Source organism: Trematomus bernacchii, unplaced genomic scaffold (assembly GCF_902827165.1).
Source record: "Trematomus bernacchii unplaced genomic scaffold, fTreBer1.1, whole genome shotgun sequence".
In the NCBI taxonomy this organism is placed as follows: domain Eukaryota; kingdom Metazoa; phylum Chordata; class Actinopteri; order Perciformes; family Nototheniidae; genus Trematomus; species Trematomus bernacchii.
This window is the reverse complement of record NW_022988050.1, coordinates 16,240,774-16,258,759: the sequence shown is the minus strand read 5'-3', so window position 1 is coordinate 16,258,759 and position 17,986 is coordinate 16,240,774. Positions and strand designations below refer to the sequence as shown.

At 41.0% G+C, this 17,986-nt stretch overlaps 1 protein-coding gene across 5 annotated transcripts in view; it reads left to right on the top strand.

The window, feature by feature from the left end:
• baiap2b (BAR/IMD domain containing adaptor protein 2b) overlaps positions 1 to 17,986 on the top strand; it is a 76,831-nt gene that overhangs the window by 52,889 nt on the left and 5,956 nt on the right. For 4 of the 5 annotated variants that reach the window (XM_034119862.1, XM_034119861.1, XM_034119860.1 and 1 more), the window contains 8 exons: positions 5,894 to 6,046; positions 10,566 to 10,802; positions 12,744 to 12,948; positions 13,933 to 14,134; positions 14,636 to 14,716; positions 15,127 to 15,286; positions 16,353 to 16,390; positions 17,056 to 17,263. In XM_034119862.1, coding sequence (XP_033975753.1) covers positions 5,894 to 6,046; positions 10,566 to 10,802; positions 12,744 to 12,948; positions 13,933 to 14,134; positions 14,636 to 14,716; positions 15,127 to 15,286; positions 16,353 to 16,390; positions 17,056 to 17,089 — 1,110 coding nt within the window. In that variant the 3' untranslated portion in view covers positions 17,090 to 17,263. Of the gene's footprint in view, positions 1 to 5,893; positions 6,047 to 10,565; positions 10,803 to 12,743; positions 12,949 to 13,932; positions 14,135 to 14,635; positions 14,717 to 15,126; positions 15,287 to 16,352; positions 16,391 to 17,055; positions 17,264 to 17,986 lie in introns of those variants that run through there. The other variant, XM_034119859.1, reaches the window with a different exon arrangement.

Sequence of the window (17,986 nt, the reverse complement as noted above, 5' to 3'; positions counted from 1 at the left end):
TAAAGTCAAAACTCATTAAAGCAATCCAGGTATTCTTTTAGCTCTGCCAAGTATGCATTACATAATTTGCATTCCATCAGTGTTTGATATCACTCTGGTGAGGTTGCTTACAGTAGAAACATCTCATGACAAGCATGTTTAATGTTGTTATTCTAATTACTGAGCAACTGCAGTCCAAGTTTAAACCACACTTTCTGACATGTTTCACACGTTTCACACTGCACCAAGGGTTTATACCTTCCTTAATATGAAATCAGTCAATAACGCTGGACACCAAAGCCCCCCCCCACCCCCCTCCCAGCACACATCTTAAATGCTGATTGTGCTCACTGTCAGCAGAAAGCAGGAGCAGCTTTTGGCCAGATTTATATTTTGTGTTCAGAGGGAGCTGCAGGCGAGGAGCTGACTGGCTGTGGCAGGAAGGGCCTGTTGGAATCCTAATTAGAGCTCCATATCACATGTGTACACCGAATACAGCTGGTGTATTAAAACGACTTCAATTATTGAAAAGGAACTGAGCCTCAGTGGGTCAATGCGCTTCAATGTATATCAAAGTAGTGGTGCTTCCCTGAATTCTGTTAAAGCACTAAAACTTTCAACGTCCTGTGTATTATATGATTTTCGGTAAGCACAGATTTAAGTTGATGTGCCTTGGCAAAACTCAACTGCAATAATGCAGGTTTTAGAATTAGACTTTAATACAGGACATCTATGAAAGAGGCCACCAGGATTATGTAAAAACTCCCAAACTGAATAATTCAAATGATTACGAAGCTACTGGTATTTCAAGAAATGATAATTGTTTCTGCTGCTTCTACAGTATATGTTTCATATGATTGAATATTGAAAATGTTCTTGTTTTTTCGATGATGCCACATTGGACTGTGGAAGCTTGCAGTGGGCATTATTAACAATGTTCAATATTTTGTAGACCCGATTATAGCATTGACAGCATGTTATGGCAGCATTTTGTCTTGTCTTGTCAGAGCTGACAGGCCATGCTAGGAAGGCTGTATAATCATGAGGAACTCAGAACATGGACTACAGGATTAACAACATATCTGGTTCCTCCTTCTCTTTGGTGATTTCTGTTAAGTGCACACTGTTTCCCTCTCCCCAAGTCACAGTACTTTGGCCACCAGAAATACCACGGACAGATATGATATACTACAAGAGCCCAGGGAAACTGTAATGGGATTAATCACGGGTCAAAACCAAAAACATTGAATTGCCACTCGAGTATAAAAAAGGAAGGTAAAGAAGGCCCTTTTCTAAGTTTTCCCTTAGATACCTACAAATATAATTGATACACTATATTGAGTAAAAATAGTTGAGTTTTGGCTAGATTATTTATCTAGCTTTTTTGTTTTTAGTGTGTCATATGTTAAAACATCTCAACAGATCAAATCGTTATCAGTCATTTGGTTAAACAATCGACCCACGATGAACCCTCTGTTTATTTGGATGAAATCCCACAAATGAAAATATCTACTATGTCATTATATTCTATTAATTACTTCTAAAAGTGTTATTTTCATAAACAAGTTGGCTCTACAGGATTATTAAATAGTTAATAATAATAATAATTATTAAGAGTTAATAGCCGCTTTCACACCAAGTACTTAGCCGTACTTAGTGCCGGCACTTAGTGCCCCGGCACTTGGTACCCCAGGGCAGTGGCGTAACAAGGTTGTGATTGGCCCCGGTGCAAATATTGTTTTGGGCCCCCCCATCGCCCCAAACATAAGCGCACGCTGATGCGCTCACACACGCACGGACATACACAACCACTCAGAAGCGCCACATGTATAGGCTATCAACAACAGCCTGCCCTGGCCTCAGACCACCACAGCCTGACAATGGCACAGCGAACTAAGAAGAGGATTACACCTGTTTCCTTGATGTTTGTCTCTGGGGAATGGGCCGGTAGGCCTACATGGACCGGTTGCTATATAGCTTTTGATCTTGGCGTCGGGGGTCTCAATAGCGCCATAGAGTCCCCTATCGGTTGGGGCCCTTTGGGGAACTGTTGGACCACCGCCGGGCACAGCCAAATCCAGCCTCTCCTCCTGGCTGGCTGGAGAAGAAGGTTGCACAGCCACAGCCACGGATACAGCTTCACTTGTGGAGCGAGATGGCAATGATGGTGGTGAGGCAGGTGAGCTATCGTTAGCCTCCGGCTCCGGCTGCCGCTGCACGTCAACATTGCTAACGTTAGCGCTCGATTTCGAGGACGATGTATGACAAAAAAACCTGTCTAATTTCGTCAGTTTAGCTGTTACATCTCCTTGTTGTCTCTTGTCCTTTCTCTTTTGAGCGCCGCTCTTGTGCTTTGGTTTGCTGTACATTATAAATGCAAGCTATTACATTTTTTATAATGCTACCGAACTTGCTGCTGCTAGCTACAGTACAGTACAGGTTGATTAAACGGTTCACTCGTCACGCAAGGTATCACAGACAAATTACAAATTAATTTAGGTTGCTTGGTTACTTTGAAGACTGGGCCCCAAAAAAAAATATTAAAAAAATATATATATATATATTTTTTTTTGCATGGGCCCCTGGCCGGCTTTGGGCCCCGGTGCGTTGCACCGGCTGCACCGTCGATAGTTATGCCACTGCCCCAGGGCACTAAGTACCAATCACATTCACACCCAAATAAGTTCCCTGAGGGAAGATTTGCAAATGAGCCGCCGACCAGAGTTCCCGTTAGAATATTCTTTTGCCGGTCAAAATGTCCGTTAAAGTTGAAATCTTCCGGACAAAATGAGAAAAGTGCCGGTCAAAGGTCTTCTTTGTTATTTATTGAGCTTTAAAACAAATTGATATGATTCGATATTAAACAAACTAATTATAGTAGATTAACTACATTATTCAAAAGTGTACAGTAACTTACAAAAACGCGGGAATAATAAACGGAGCGCTCTCTCCTTCTCCTGACAGCCCGTCAGTATCATGCAGCTCGCGGATCCAGTAATGAGTGACTCGACAGTAAAACTAAACGTATCTATAACTAGTTTAGGTAGTTTGAGAGGTAATTAAAATAGCTACGTGTGATGTTCTAACCTGAAGTGTGTTTTGCTCTGCTCGCCGCTGCAGGGGATCATGCAGAGCTGCGTGTCGACTCGTCAGCAGCAGCCGATCTCTCTCTCCCGTCAGATTAGACTTTACTCGCGTTTATGTCCATATCGATCAGATCCAGCTAGTTCTAGCTAATGATATGACTACCTGCTTATCAAGACACCTAAACAATAAGCGTCGCTATGCAACCGGGTGAGGACGCAAAGTATAGCGCAGCATTATGCATTTGTTTACATGCCCACCGGAACCCCGAGGCATTACCAACAGATCAACGCACAATCAACCCATACAGGACATCTCTTTCTCCACATTAAGTGTTAGACATTAGAATTGACTATTCTTGTCTGTCACATACTCTTTTGTCTGTCACATACTCTTTTGTCTGTCACATAAATGGCGCAACTGATGCGGTATTGCGCTAAGGGAAAATTATTTTGACTGGACATTTTGACCGGAGAGATTTAGATTTGCCGGTCTTCAGCATATTTTACCGGTCATAGTCCGGTAATTATCGGCTAACGGGAACTCTGCCACCGATGTCACTTCTTCTTCTTCTGCTTTGGGTTTACTGGCAGGCCGCAAACAACTTCACAGCGTATACTGCCGCCGGAAGTCCCCGGCCGGAAGTCCCCGGAGTTGGGGACTGGCTTCAGTAGAAGCTGCTGGGACTCCCAGCAGCTTCTACTGAAGCCTTCAGAGTAAATCGCCAGAACGCCGACACCTCCTCATCACTCCACCGCTCCCATGTTTTTTTTTGTGTTGCCATAAGTTATTCTCTCTCTGTTGGTGCGCGGGGCTAATGCTAATAATGCTAATGCCACAAATACAATGGCGGCTTCACAAAACTTTTCAGAGTTTTACGGGGCGTGGTTTGCAATTCGCCCAGCCAATAGAAATTGGTACTTTTTTGGTACTTTTTTGGTACCACCTCTCTAGCAGGCACTAAAAATGGGGGTAAAAGTTCCCGGCACTAAGTACTCTTTTTGGTGTGAACGCAACAAATATCTTCATCACAGACACTACAGAGAACTGAGGGTATAAGTCTATCTGTGTTAGACTATACGACACTATAAACCCTTTGATCCAGGGATATTTGTATGTCCCCACATCTATATCTGTAGATAATCTTTTAATGAAATCTCTTAGCATGTACAGCACCATGTTCACATTTGAATTGGCCCACTTACTGCAGTGTAAGTGGAGTGGTTTGGTCTTATCAACTTTGTACATCCCCCCCAGTATGGCATATGATTCTAGCTGTAAAGTTCTTGCATAGCAGATTCCCTTTGAACAGCCACGGGCCAGATTGAGGCAAAATGTGTTCCTCACAAATGAAACGAAAAAAAAAGATTGGAAAAAAAAAGTAGTCAATGATATTTAAAGATAAAAACACAATCTCTGATCTGAATTAAAAATAAGTAAAGATCCATGATTCAAAAGCCAGGAATGGAGCCTATGACAGGTCTTTAAATCAAAGACAACAAAAACAATTATTCATATGTTTTGGGTAATCCTGTCAAATATTGGTTTTTAATTAAAATCGTTTTAGCACAGCAGCAAAACTTCAGTTTAGATGACGAATAGACCTTTGCTAGGGTTTCATCTTCATATCTGTTTTTTGTGAAGACATTGGTGATTTCCATAGTTAGAACATTACAGGTGGCACTTTTAAATAGGTATGTTGTCGAGGCAGAGATATCTAATAATGACTGCAAAGAAAACTGAATGAACTGAACATCTTCTTATGCTCGATGATAGCTCGGCATTAGGTCATTTAAGTCCCTCATTTAAAATCCTATCTCTCACCAGCAGTTTGTTTTTTTGCCCCCTGACTTCGACAGTGCGTAGGATGCTTACTTTCTCAGCCGCAGTCATTAGCACCTCATACTGCAGCGCTGTCTGCCACTCTGAGGAGGCTGGTTCACATTATTCAACATTATGGGAGTCAAATGTTTACAGTTACATAACTAACCCCGAGGACAAAGTGGGGTTCACCACATGCTACTTCCTGTCAAGGCGATGCTAGATGTTGATGAGTGGTTCCACTTGTTTAAAAGAGATGTCCCCCGCACCTCAACACAAGAGGACTCAGTGGGATGAGTTGTTGAAGGAGTGGAGGGTGAAGGAGTTTAAAAGCCATAAGGGTGAGGGAGTTTGAATAAGAAAGGGAAAAGCTCTATAATTCAGCAATTTTTCCTGTAAAACGCTCTATAATTCAGCAATTTGACAGGAAATACAGAACACCAGCCACCGACATCACATAACCGACGCCTCTATGATTAGACAGTATTCTTTTGTTCTGATTCACTCTTTTCAAGGCTGATTGGCTGTGACATTTTCAATATGAACAGCAATTTGACTTTCAAAGCAGTACATGGAAGCGCAATTTCGCTGCGTTTTTATATGTCATGATTGTGATGTATGAGGCCCAATTTAGTTTAAAATGGCATAGTCCATTCATAAAAAAACCATAGAAGATGCTGTCCATCATCTGCAAGAGGCATTCAGAGCTTCAATTGTTGGAGGGATGATTCATCCAATTCACACAATGGAATTTATTTAGTGGTTTTCAAAGGTCTCTACACTATCCAGAGTAACAGTATTTATAGGTTGAGATGTTCCTGTTGGTTGTTTTTAATGTCATTTTTCAGAGCTTTACAGCACACAACAAATTCAAATTTCAATTGAAGTAATCTTGGCTTAGTCCTTCTCTCAGACCTCACAGATTTAACCCCCATAATTAGTGAGATAATGTCCTAATAAAGACATACCATCCATTTGTAATACCATTTCCCTCCCCTGCTGTTTCTAGTATGTGGAGGCCATCAGCAATAAGCAGAGCGAGCTGGACAACTGCATCGCAGAGGGCTACAAGCACGCTCTGTCTGAGGAGAGGAGGAGGTACTGCTTCCTGGTGGACCGGCAGTGTGCCGTCGCCAAGAACAGCAGCGTCTACCACGGCAAGGTGAGAAAGAACACAGCTCTTCCTGTTCATCTGCTGGTGATGTCATGGCACAAATCACATTTATAGCTGTTATAGTGCTGAAGTCATAGATTTGTTGATTTCCCCATAAAAATATGTCTACAGTAGTGCTTTAGATGCTTGGATTATATGTTTATGACTGCATATTTAGGATATATTCTGTTGAAGGAAATGTATATATAGCTATTCAAAAGTCATATTATCCGGATTTGAATTTAGTCATCTAGCATATTTTTAACCTTCCTTTTAGGTAAAATATTTAGTTGAGCCTCTTTTGTGACTTTATGTTCAGCCAATCACAGAAGATGAGATGTTCCTTTGTTGATCCATTATAAGTGAATTTCAATTTGACTCCACAAGGGAATAAAGTTATCATAAAATAAAATAAATCCATAAAAACGTATACATTCAAAACAGAAGCTAATGGATACCCGGATGTAAACAGCATTGCGGACTACAGACATCTGGGTGCATGTTTTTGCCATGCTATTGTAAGGGGCTGAGAGGCAGGGTGGTGGGAGGCACCTACATTCCCAACAGGTGGCTCCACCCTCTCCCAATTAGCAGTATTGGGAGCAGGTGTGGAGACCCTCACACCTGGTGCTAATCACTCCCTCAAGGGAGACAAAGCACACAGAGCTGTTGAGTTGTGTGTGGCACCTGGAGGGAGCAGGAGGCTCCCAGGGCGTTTCTCAATGTCGAGGAAGGCTGCTCCAGAGCCACTATTTCAAGCATACTACGTCATCGAGTGCCGCCGAAGGACTGTTCCAATGTCCAGCATACTTGGAATTCTACCGAGCCCGGCGTACTTTGTAGCGAGAAATATCGAGGCTGCACATGTGTAGACTCCGCAGTCTTAAAATCCCCACAATGCTTTGCGCACGGACCAATTTCCCCAAATCTGTGGCGGAAGATGTAAGGCGGGGCCTCTCATATGACGCACACCTGCACACTTGCTAGCCTGTTCCACTCTTTGTTTTCCGAATGCCAGGAAGTATTCTTGACTCGCTTCTGAAGCAAGTAACTCGGAAGACATGTGCTACCAAGCAAGCGTACTCGACATTGAGAAACACCCCCAGAGTAAGAAGACGTTTTTGTAAGCTGGTAAGTCGGTTAGCGGCCCGGCTACGTTAGCCTTTCTGTTTTGGAAGGTATTTTTGAGTTTGGAAGCAATAAAGCTTTGCTTGGATTTAAACACTGCCTCTGTCATGATTGCTGCACTACCACTTTTCTCTTTTATCAGCCCAGTCCTGTTACACTATATACACCCGGGTACTCTAAACATTTGGATTTTGTATAGTTGTGGCTCTTTGAAATACAAAATATAGACAGATGGTTAGATAAGTTTAAACCTTATTGGTGCCAGCGAAAGTGTGTTATAGCAAAAACAGAATCAGATACAGACGCATGTCACGTAAACTCATTAAAAACACATTTCCAATCAAATGTGTAGATGTTAGCAATCAACTGTTTACATTCTGCATTTATTAGTCTATTACATTCTGGAGAAAGTTGGGCCATGCATCAGTGCCCCTCACTCATCAGGAGTTTCATATCGTCCAGAAATCTTATTAGAAAATCATCTCATCTTACCTCTTCACACCGGGGAAATGTGAAATGGTAAAGGGAAGTGTCAGAGAGAGAGGGAGGGTGAGTGGGTGAGGAGGAGGGTGAAGTGGGGGGGGGCAGCAGGAGAGAGGATGACCTACTTCCTGCAAGAACACTTGGTTCGCTGACTGTGTGGGTGTGAACGTGTCTGAATGAGTGACTGATAGACAGAGGGAAGAAGAGAACACACACTGCTGACATGATGATGCATAAACACAAGATTTAATCAGTATGAAACAACATTCTGAAGATCAGTCAAATCTTAAATATATTATAAAACATCAAAAATAAGGGATAGGAATTTAAAATGGTAGCCACTTTATTAATTGATTATTTGTTTCAGCTTTTCTCTGGTTCTAGTTTGATCTATGTGAAGATTGATGCTTTTTTGTCATATAAAGTATATTTAACTGGCTGTCTTTAGGTTTTACATTGATTTTCGAATGAAAGAAAAATTCGGAAAACATCGTCTTGTTCTGCGGGAAATAGGAATATTTAGGACATTTATAGACTAAATGATAAATGAATTGATAATGGCAAAAATAATGAGATGCAGCCTTCACTTAGAGTAACTTTTAATCACATAAGTTGCATTATAACAGTGATTAAAAATACATTTTGTTTTGTGAATTATAATACAGAATGATCCTTAGGGGAGAAAATGTCAGGAAGTCACAAGCAATTAGGAAGTTTTATATAACTTCACTTTATGAGTCATTATTACATACTTTGTATTGTCACGATTGATGATATAAAGCATTGCAGCTTTAATTAAAAAGAGATACAAGCAGAATACTGTATGTCTATTGTGCATTATAGACATGGGATTACTGTATATAAAGTGGTTCCCTTTGCTTTAGTTAAGGTATTTAATTCATGTTGCATGTTTTCAGAGACGTTGCTAGAATGATACTAGGTTGTTGTCATGTCAACCATAGACGTTCAGTAGATTATAACCCAAAGCGACAACAAAATATGAATAACCCATTACCATTTTTCCAATAGTAGAAAGTAAAAACCTTTTGCAATGCAAATACTTAAAGCTTAGTATCTTATACAGTATACAGAAAAAATGCTAATCCACCTACACTCACGGAATTGGTCGTTTCGTCGTAGTCAATTATACATGTTTCATGCTGGATCACTTATTTTCATGAATCACATATCTGATTAAAACACGATTTAAAAAGGTGCTTTTTTCATGGTTCTTTTTGGAGAAATAGATACATCAATTGAATTAAATTGATAAAACTCTTTATTTAATTGTGGACAGCTCTAGTTACCATATATGTCTTTTGAAATGTTTTACGAGAAGCTATCTTTCCTTGTTGGGTACATTTACACGTTGGCAAATCTCCCACACATTCAGTTCCTGTAAGAGAGAGGTTCTCCTGTGCTAGGCAAGAACGAGGGAGAAAAGAGCCACAGTCTGCTAGTCAATTTAATTATCACACTGGTAAAGGCAGCTTCCCACCTACGCTCTGCCTTAGCGATTCAGAAGGGCTAACTGAGGTCGTGGTGACTCATCATTTTTTACAAGTAGCAGGAGAAAGACTTTGCTGCATAGAAAGAGAAGGGTGGCATCCAATCCCTCGTGTTTTCCACCAATCTAGCTGGAATTAGTCGAGTTTTTCTGTGACGGAGAAATCATTTCAGCTCTAACCTGAATCCCAGGTGACATAATGCTCAGTGTTGGTATGAGTTTGTGTTTGCTGTATATTTGTGTTAATTTATTTGATCATCCCACCCACACTGTGATACCTGAAGCTCCCGCCCACACACTCTCAGAAAACCTTGGCCCCTCACCGTGATTATCCTCCTCTCCATCCTGCTGGAGTTAAAAGTGTTCCAGCAGCGGATTATCTATACTTCAAATATTCATGGGTTCAGAACTCCTCATTTATTCCATGTTGATGAATGCTAACGAGAAGTATCTTTATGTAACTGCGCTACGCATTCATACATAGGTTTCATATCCTCCATCTCATCTCTCTGCTGATGTGTACTGTATGTTCCTCCACTTCTCCCTTTTAAGCTCTCCATTGTCATCCATCAAATACTGCTGCTGAAATATAAATAATGTGATGCTATGTTGATGTCCATAGGGAAAGTCCATCAAACATTTACAAAGACAGTTCTACCTCCTGATGTTGCATATCTTTTCTATCCTCTTTTTCTACGGGGCCAACAGACGAGTGGTTCATTTGGTTCACTTGTTAAAGAGGAATTAGCATTGTGGGATGGGGAATGCGTTTCCTTTTTTAATATTGTTATGAACAATTTTCAAACTGTTTTCTTTGAATAGAAAATGTGACAAATCATATGAATTAAAATAAATGTTTTATCGATTGATATTCGAAAAGTAATTTTAGTATTTAAGTATGTAAACATTAAAATGTTAGAAATGATAATCTTAATAACTTGACACAATAACAAAATGAGATGCAGAAAAACACAATTAAATTAAAATAAGTAAATAAAACATGAGTAATGATACCAGTATAATGAGAACCAAATAAAGATAGCTCTTTAATTTGTTTAAAATAAATGTGTAGAGTATATTTGAGCTCTTCTGTTTCTATCAAATCAAACAAAATAAAGTTTAAAAAATGTGCAAAAGTAGTATAGTAGCTTAAACTTGACATCCAGTGAAATCAACCCAAATGGGGAAATATATGTGATTCCCCACTGCAGTCAGCATGTCGTTGTGTCCCTGAGACACTTCACCCCAAATTGCTCCTGTGGGGATTGCCCACAGTATTGAGTATGTAAGTCGCTTTGGATAAAAGCGTCTAACAAGTGACATGTAATGTAATATATCAGCAGCATAACCTAACTATTCTCTCATTTAAAAAAACAAAAAACCTAACCCCTCTTCTTTCTTTTTTTTCAGGGGAAGGAGCTTTTAACCCAGAAGATCCCAGCGTGGCAGCAGGCGTGTGCCGAGCCCAACAAGCTGCCGGACCGGGCCATGTTCCTGGCCCAGCAGATGAGCGGGGTTGCGGGCGCCATGGTTCCCATCACACATCATCCAGGCATGCCCCTCTCCGAGCCCCTCGCTGGGCCTAAACCCCTGCCAGTGCCCCCAGAGCTGGCCGCCCTCAGGGCCAGTGGAGGCATGGGACAGCAGGTCGGTTCCTCTAGCCTTAAAAATTCATTTAGTCATACCTGTGCCCACTGCAGTATTTATAGACATTTAATAAGATAGTAGGTTTTTATAGAAACAGTAGCAATTTAATGTTCCAATGCAATTGTTTCCTTGGTGTGTGGATCCATATAATGCAATAAAATCATATATTTTTTCTAGAATGCTTCACAAAAGGGCTGCAACTACTTATTCATTATACATTTTTTAGCCCTTGAAACTGTTGTCGCTACATGACAATGTACAGAATAACAATAATAATTTAAGACAGAATAACAGCCTCAGAGGCTGGAAAAGCAAACATTCTGAAATGGTTTATTTATTTCTGCTTGAAAAGTTACTAAAACGATAGATATATTCTCAAAAAGGTGCCTGTCACTTTTCTAAATACTGAATAGTCAATACGTTTGCTAGCCATTGTGAGGCTCATATCCCATATAATGCATTCCCTAGCCCTAACTTAAGGTAAAACCTGCCTCAGAACTAAAGCCCTTCAACTTCAACTTAAAGGGGCCCTATTCGGCTCATTTTGAGGTTCATATTTATATTTTGTGCCTCTACTGGTTTCATGGTTTCATGGTTTCAAGGCTTGTATTGGTCTTACGTGCATAGCTACAGTGTAGTTATGATGATGAAAATCTTAGGTCACAGGCTCCTCCAACAGTGCAACACAATTAAACTGATAAACACAAGAAAATAGTGCAAGTAATTAGTAAATACAAAAGGAAAAATAGTCGAAATAGTGCAAGTGATTGGAATGATATATTAGATAAATAATTTCTAAGTAGCAGCCAGATAAATGTTATGATGTTGTTTCAAGTTCAGGTGTTTAATAGTCGAAACAATATCATAACATTTATCTGGCTGCTACTGTGACATGTCTCCATGCTTTAATGTTCAAAAAGCTCTTTATTGTTCTCATACTGCCTGTGCTGCAGCACCTCTTTTCACCCTCTGTCTGAAACCAGAGCCCAGTCTGCTCTGATTGGTTAGCTGGCCGGCTCTGTTGTGATTGGTCAAACACTTAGAGATGTCCCGCCCCTTAGCCATGTGTTGGCGCACTAGCTTATACAATTGCGAGTTCTACATAGTGATGTCATTATGTTAAGGAAGTAAACAAAGGAGTCCAATGGAAGCTTTTCAGGCAGGGGGGAGTGTGTGGGAGAAAATCTCCCTCTGGATGGAACCTATACAACACATCAGGAAAGGGAAAACCCCAAAAAGCATAATTGGGCCCCTTGAATGAAGTCTTAACCTTCGAACAGCCCTTGAAAAAGTGAGAGCAAGTGAATCCAAAATGTCCTCCATGGTTAAAAATTCTAATCGACTCTCATGAAGTTAGAAGCACCCAAACACAGCTGAGTGCTGTCTAATAGGATTCTTAATAAGTACCTGGAGTGTGTCGAGGACTGTTGGCCCCGGATGTGACTGTTGCATCATGGGAGCCCTCAGAGCATCCTCAGGCAACTCTTGTGAATGCAAACTAACTTGTTGGCGAACCATGCTAATTAGCTCGTTGCACAGAAAATAACTTCCTCACTTTCCGGGCTCTCTCTCACCCTGCCCCTCCGGCAGGCCTGGCTCCTGAAGAAAAAGAAGCTAACTTCAAGATTTGATGAAAGACGCCTCAGTTTGGCTCGAGCTTTTAATTAAAAAAACCCCGGTACAAATTCAGTGGTGTTTTATGTTCCCAGATTAAACACACTTTGAAAGTCTTTGCCGTCTCCCAGTAGTCATTCCATATGTTAATCTTTAAAGCACCATACATTCATTTATAGTATTTTCATTAACCAGCATTTCCTGACCTCGATCCACTCTCCATCTTGTTCATTATTATTAATGAGCTGTTGGGTGTTATGTAACAGCTTTAGGTAAAGAGAGATGAGTTTTCTAATTGCCTGTATGCTAATGTCCCCATCTCTGCAGAGGCTGATGGGAGGTGTGGACGGGGGGATGCCGGTGGTGAACGGCACAGCGGGGGCTCACGGAGGGGAGGACTACCAGCAGTGGATGGAGGGCAAGGTAGCCCAGGGGAAGGCCTCCCCCCAGACCCAGCGGCACGGGGGGGAGGTGTACTCCAACACCCTGCCTGTGCGCAAGGTCGCCCCCGCCAAGAGCAAGACCACCCTGAGTAAGGACACGTATTGTTTATTTGGCAAGGGATTTGGAAGGATGAAGAACACCAGGAACAGTTAATGAAAGCAGTTTTATAGTTAACTTTACATAGGCATACTGCGTGTCATAAATGTTTTTATACTTTGACTTTGACTATACTTCCATAAGTCTCTAATCTCTCTAGAGATGTGCACAATTGATCTATAAAGCAAAAAATGTTATACAAAAATACGTATCTAGAGGTTGTTCCATAAAAAAGAAAGTACAAGCTAAGAGTAATGAGCATATATAGAATATATAATCAGAAAAAAAGAAAGCAAAACAAAAATATATACAACCCTAAAAAAAAAGTTCATTTCAGGAATCCTTTTGAAAAGGTCAGTTAAAACGTGTAATACCAAAATAAAAAAGATATCCTTAAGGATGGTAACAAATATAAACTGATTATTGAGCACTGGTATTTATATTAACATTTGTTTGTGACTTTTTGCGCATATAATATACATATATTTTATTTTGCTTATTTTTTTCCTTTTTTTATATATTTCTAAATATATTTTATTAATTAATTGACAATTTTTCAAAAATAATTAATGTAAAAAGGGTTAGGGTAATAAGCCAAAACTTAAGCCTAGGCTTTTTTTTATCAAAGCAAATATTCTATATTACAGTAGGTGGTATTTATTGAGAGAGTTATCGCATCTAAAAGATAAAAGCCATTAAAAGAGCTATTGGAATACATCTACCTGGGTGTCTCCTAACCTGTGGAGTTTTAATAAAAATAGTCCAAAGTAAGCAGGATTCCAAGGAGATGTGATATTAAAAAGGAGAAAGGGATGTTAGAAGTAAAAATAGATATAGGACAAGGAGGACATTTGAAAAAAAGAGATTCAGAAACTGGAGTATATGCAGCTACTGTGGCTACACATCATGTTATACACTGTTTATTAGAGAAAGGGAGACTCAAAGCTCTCTCCCCCCCCCCCCCCCTGTTATCCAGCGGAGACCCGCACCCTGCCCCGGTCCAGCTCCATGGCAGCGGGGCTGGAGAAGAACGGCAGGACCCGGGTCCAGGCCATCTTCTCCCACACAGCCGGGGACAACAGCACCCTGCTCAGCTTCTTCGAGGGTGACGTGATCACCCTGCTGGTCCCCGAGGCCCGGGACGGGTGGCACTACGGGGAGAACGAGAAGACCCGGATGTGAGTGACTCTGAGCTGCAGACTGTACAGTGAGGCATAGCCAAAATAACTCATAACTCCACAGATTCTAGTTGAATTTGGTGGAAAATCTGGTGGAAAATCATGCCATTGCTGTTTCATAAATAAAAAATGGTATGTATTTATTTAGCCCAAAATAATAAAACCCATTTGTCTCTTTGAAGTTTGAACAAATCAACAAACCTGAATGACAGTGTAATGAAAAAAAAATACAACATGTATCCCATTGACGTGTTAATGTAAAATACACTTTGAAAAAAAAAGTTAATTAAAAAAAATATATAATGTAGGACAAGGTGGATATTTACCTTTACCCCCTACTTTATATAAAGTATAAATATACTAGACCTGCCGTAAGGAATATTCTGTGAATTCCACGGATTTAACACATTTTTCCACCATATTTGATACATCAAAGTTGGATTTGATTCTAAAAAGTTGTATATTATTTTGCTAATATCTGGTGCCTCCTCACCCCTTCAGGCGTGGCTGGTTTCCCTTCTCCTACACCTGCGTGATCTCTGACGGGGACAGCAACTCCATGAGGCAGCTCCGAGTACACAAGTATGTTTTGGAGATTTGACTCTTGTACAAAGAGAATAAGTCATTACCTCACTGATCATTACCCACAATCAGTTTTGTAGACATATTTATATGCTTTTGTGTCATTTTTTATAAAATTGTATTTACCTATTGACATCTTATTTTCATGAAACTTCATTATTGACTTTTTTTTATTTTATTTTACAATTATAATGATACTGATTGACCTGAGAGCTTGTCATTTGTAAAACCTTCTTGTGAACAATTGAGAATTAAACAACCAATAATAATAGGTACTGTCAAAAGCAACCACCCACTGATGTCTCCCCTGCAGGTAAACACCCACACGTTGGTCCCTGATTGGACCAAGAAGCATTCATTCAGGGGAAAACATGTTTATGTCCTGATGTTTTCCACTCCTGTGTTTCCAGCCTCCACGGGAAGAGCAGCAGCACGGGGAACCTCCTGGAGAGAGAAGACATGGCGGTCCCTGATTACGGCGTCCACTCCCACATGGCGGCACAGAGCGCTGCTGCGCTGCACGGCAGACAGCAACGCCCCTACAGTGTGGCCGTGCCAGGCTTCCCACAGGTGGGGGGTCCGCAAAACAAGCACACAAACACACACTCTGACACACACCCACACACACCCACAGATGACACACAAGCTAAGCCATCGCACGAATCCTGGCAGAGATCAGCACTTGTCTGTCTCAGAAAGTTTAGAAGTAGCTTTTCCCTGTGTGCTGCTGACCTGAGATATACAGGAATAGCTTTGCTTTGACAGGCTGTCTCTTCCTTTACAAGTACTCTGAGTATTTTTCTGCCAAAGCTAGCAGAAGACGCCCCGCTACATTAGCTTACGTAGACACAGATATCCGTTCTCGTTCACTTCACATGTCCCTGTTTACGGGAGGTTGAGATGTGGCACAGCTCAGATTGGAGCAGTTCACTCTGCTGCCCCGCTGAGGGAAGAACTTCTGACAGACAGTTGATAACAGAAGAGGAGGAAGAGAGAAGGTTGCCGTGGCAATAAAGGAAGGAGGGTTCATTTTATAAAAAAGGCAAAACCAGAAGTGGACTTATGCAACACTGAACCTGTCCTTCCTACGCCTCACCTGGAACATCACATGTGGGCGCAGCTTAATTGCTCAGCAGTCATGTAACAACTTAAACTGCCTCTTCCGCCTCACTGCCTGTAGGGATGGGAACATGTCTGCTGACATTCAACACGTTTTTATTTAGATTTATGTGCACCTGGAAGTGTCTGCAATGCTTTGAGTTGATCATTTGTAGGCCTAAGTTTTTGTAGGTGGTTACAACTTCCAAAATCATTTAATTGAGTATATTTGAATACGCATTTAGGATTGATTTCACATCACTGATGAATAAGTACTAAAAATGGTCTTTTAAATATTGATTAACGGACATAACTGACTACACAAAAGTAGTAGTAGCAGTGATTTCCCAGCTTCTGTAGGAAAAGCCTTATAAGGTCACTGTGAGACTCTGTTGTATCCACCGTGTTGCTTTGCTGCCACCTGCAGGCTGCTGTGGTCATTGCACTTATCAGTTTTCTTTAAACTGTTAGAACATTATTTTTAATGTTGGTTTATAATAAAATATGTCTTAAATAAATCATCTGTCTGTCTTTACAGCAAGGAGCTGAAGAGTACGAGCCCCGCTTCCCTACAAGGTAAGAACCACTTGTTGTTAATACGTTTTAATGTTGTAATGATATAAAAATCAAGTTTAATTCATGTTCAGTAAGTTCAAGCAGACAATCATCAAGAATGTGTTTTTGGTAATGGCTCTGGGATCTTCCATATTGGCCATATATTCAGTATGTTGAAAAGCAGAAGAGGAGTTGAGGGACACCACATTTGTTTTGTGTTTGTTTTACCTTTGTGTTCTTTTATGTTTGCATTCTCTTCTGTTTGCCCTCGTTTGATAGGATACGATAAGTAATCAAATAATATAGTGTTTATACTGCATATTGGTAGAAGACCATTTGTGTTATTGGTTAGTTTGGTTTCTGTCAAAAGCTTAAGTTGGATTAAGTTTTCTTTTTGTTAACAAAACACCCAAGCTTTGACCTCCCAGCTCCTTCTAATGCTCCACCCATGCACCATGCAGCTTCAGTAGCGCTTCCACCTGCTAACTGCACACCCACCCAATCCCTGTTAGCTCACCCTGCTTCTTATTCATGGTTCATTTATGGAATAAGTGACCTTATAGTATGGGGTTCATTTCTCATGTTGGAGGGTGGATGTAGCTCCGCCTCTCCTTGTCCTGGTTGTGTTTGCTGCTGTTTTTCCTGAGCCAGCCCACCTGGAAGTCTGTTCCTCTCTCTGTCCACAGTTCCACAGAGGGCAAATTGATTTCGACAGTGTGAGGACAGACAGACAGACAGACACTGAGCCTGACGATGCGATAGGACTGTCCTCGCTGCCCCTCAACCAACCCCCCACCACCTCATCCTCACCCCCTCTCCCCCGCCTCCTAACCTCCAGTTTACAGCAATAAACTCTCCCTGAGCCAATCAATGCAAGGAAGAAGCTTTGGTCTGTATCTCCCCCCCCCCCCCCCCCCCCCCCCCCCCCCCCTCTCTGATCTCCCTTCTTCCTCCCCCCAACCCCGCTCTGAGCTAACTGGCCAACAGGGGGCCACTGGTGAAGCCGAAACCAGAACAATACAGACTGTGCCATCCGAATAATCAAAATCAATGGGATGGACATTTTCTCTGAGGAAACTGTATCTTTTGCTTGTCTTTCATGCATGTACATTTCTTTTACATATCGCTGGGGATTATATTTCCTCACCAAAAGGAACCTGATTTCCACCAATGTAAGTGCTCTTTCCACCAGAGTGACAATGTGAAGGATATGTGAATCAGGGTGTGAAATGAAGAGGATTTATCGTGTATAAAAAAAAGGCATTACAATGGATATTTAACAATACTTTGAACCTTTTCATGCTGTGAGGTTTTGTATTCCTCTGACATAAGAGGCCATGCATCACGAGAAGTGAACTGCTCATGTAAATGTGTTGTGAAACAGAGACTACAGTATGTGATGGGAATGTTAACTGTACATAAATGTGCCATACAGAAGTACTTGTCATAAAGTATCTATGAGTTCATTAAAAAATGCACCTTATAAAAGTAATAATCTATATTTCTGACTCTCTGTGAACAAACTCACTGTAACCTTTTCAGTGTCAGCCTTTGATCTTGTTGGGGGGGACACTGAGCTCACACTAAGCTAGGGTCTGGGGTCCTCTCTATCTATTG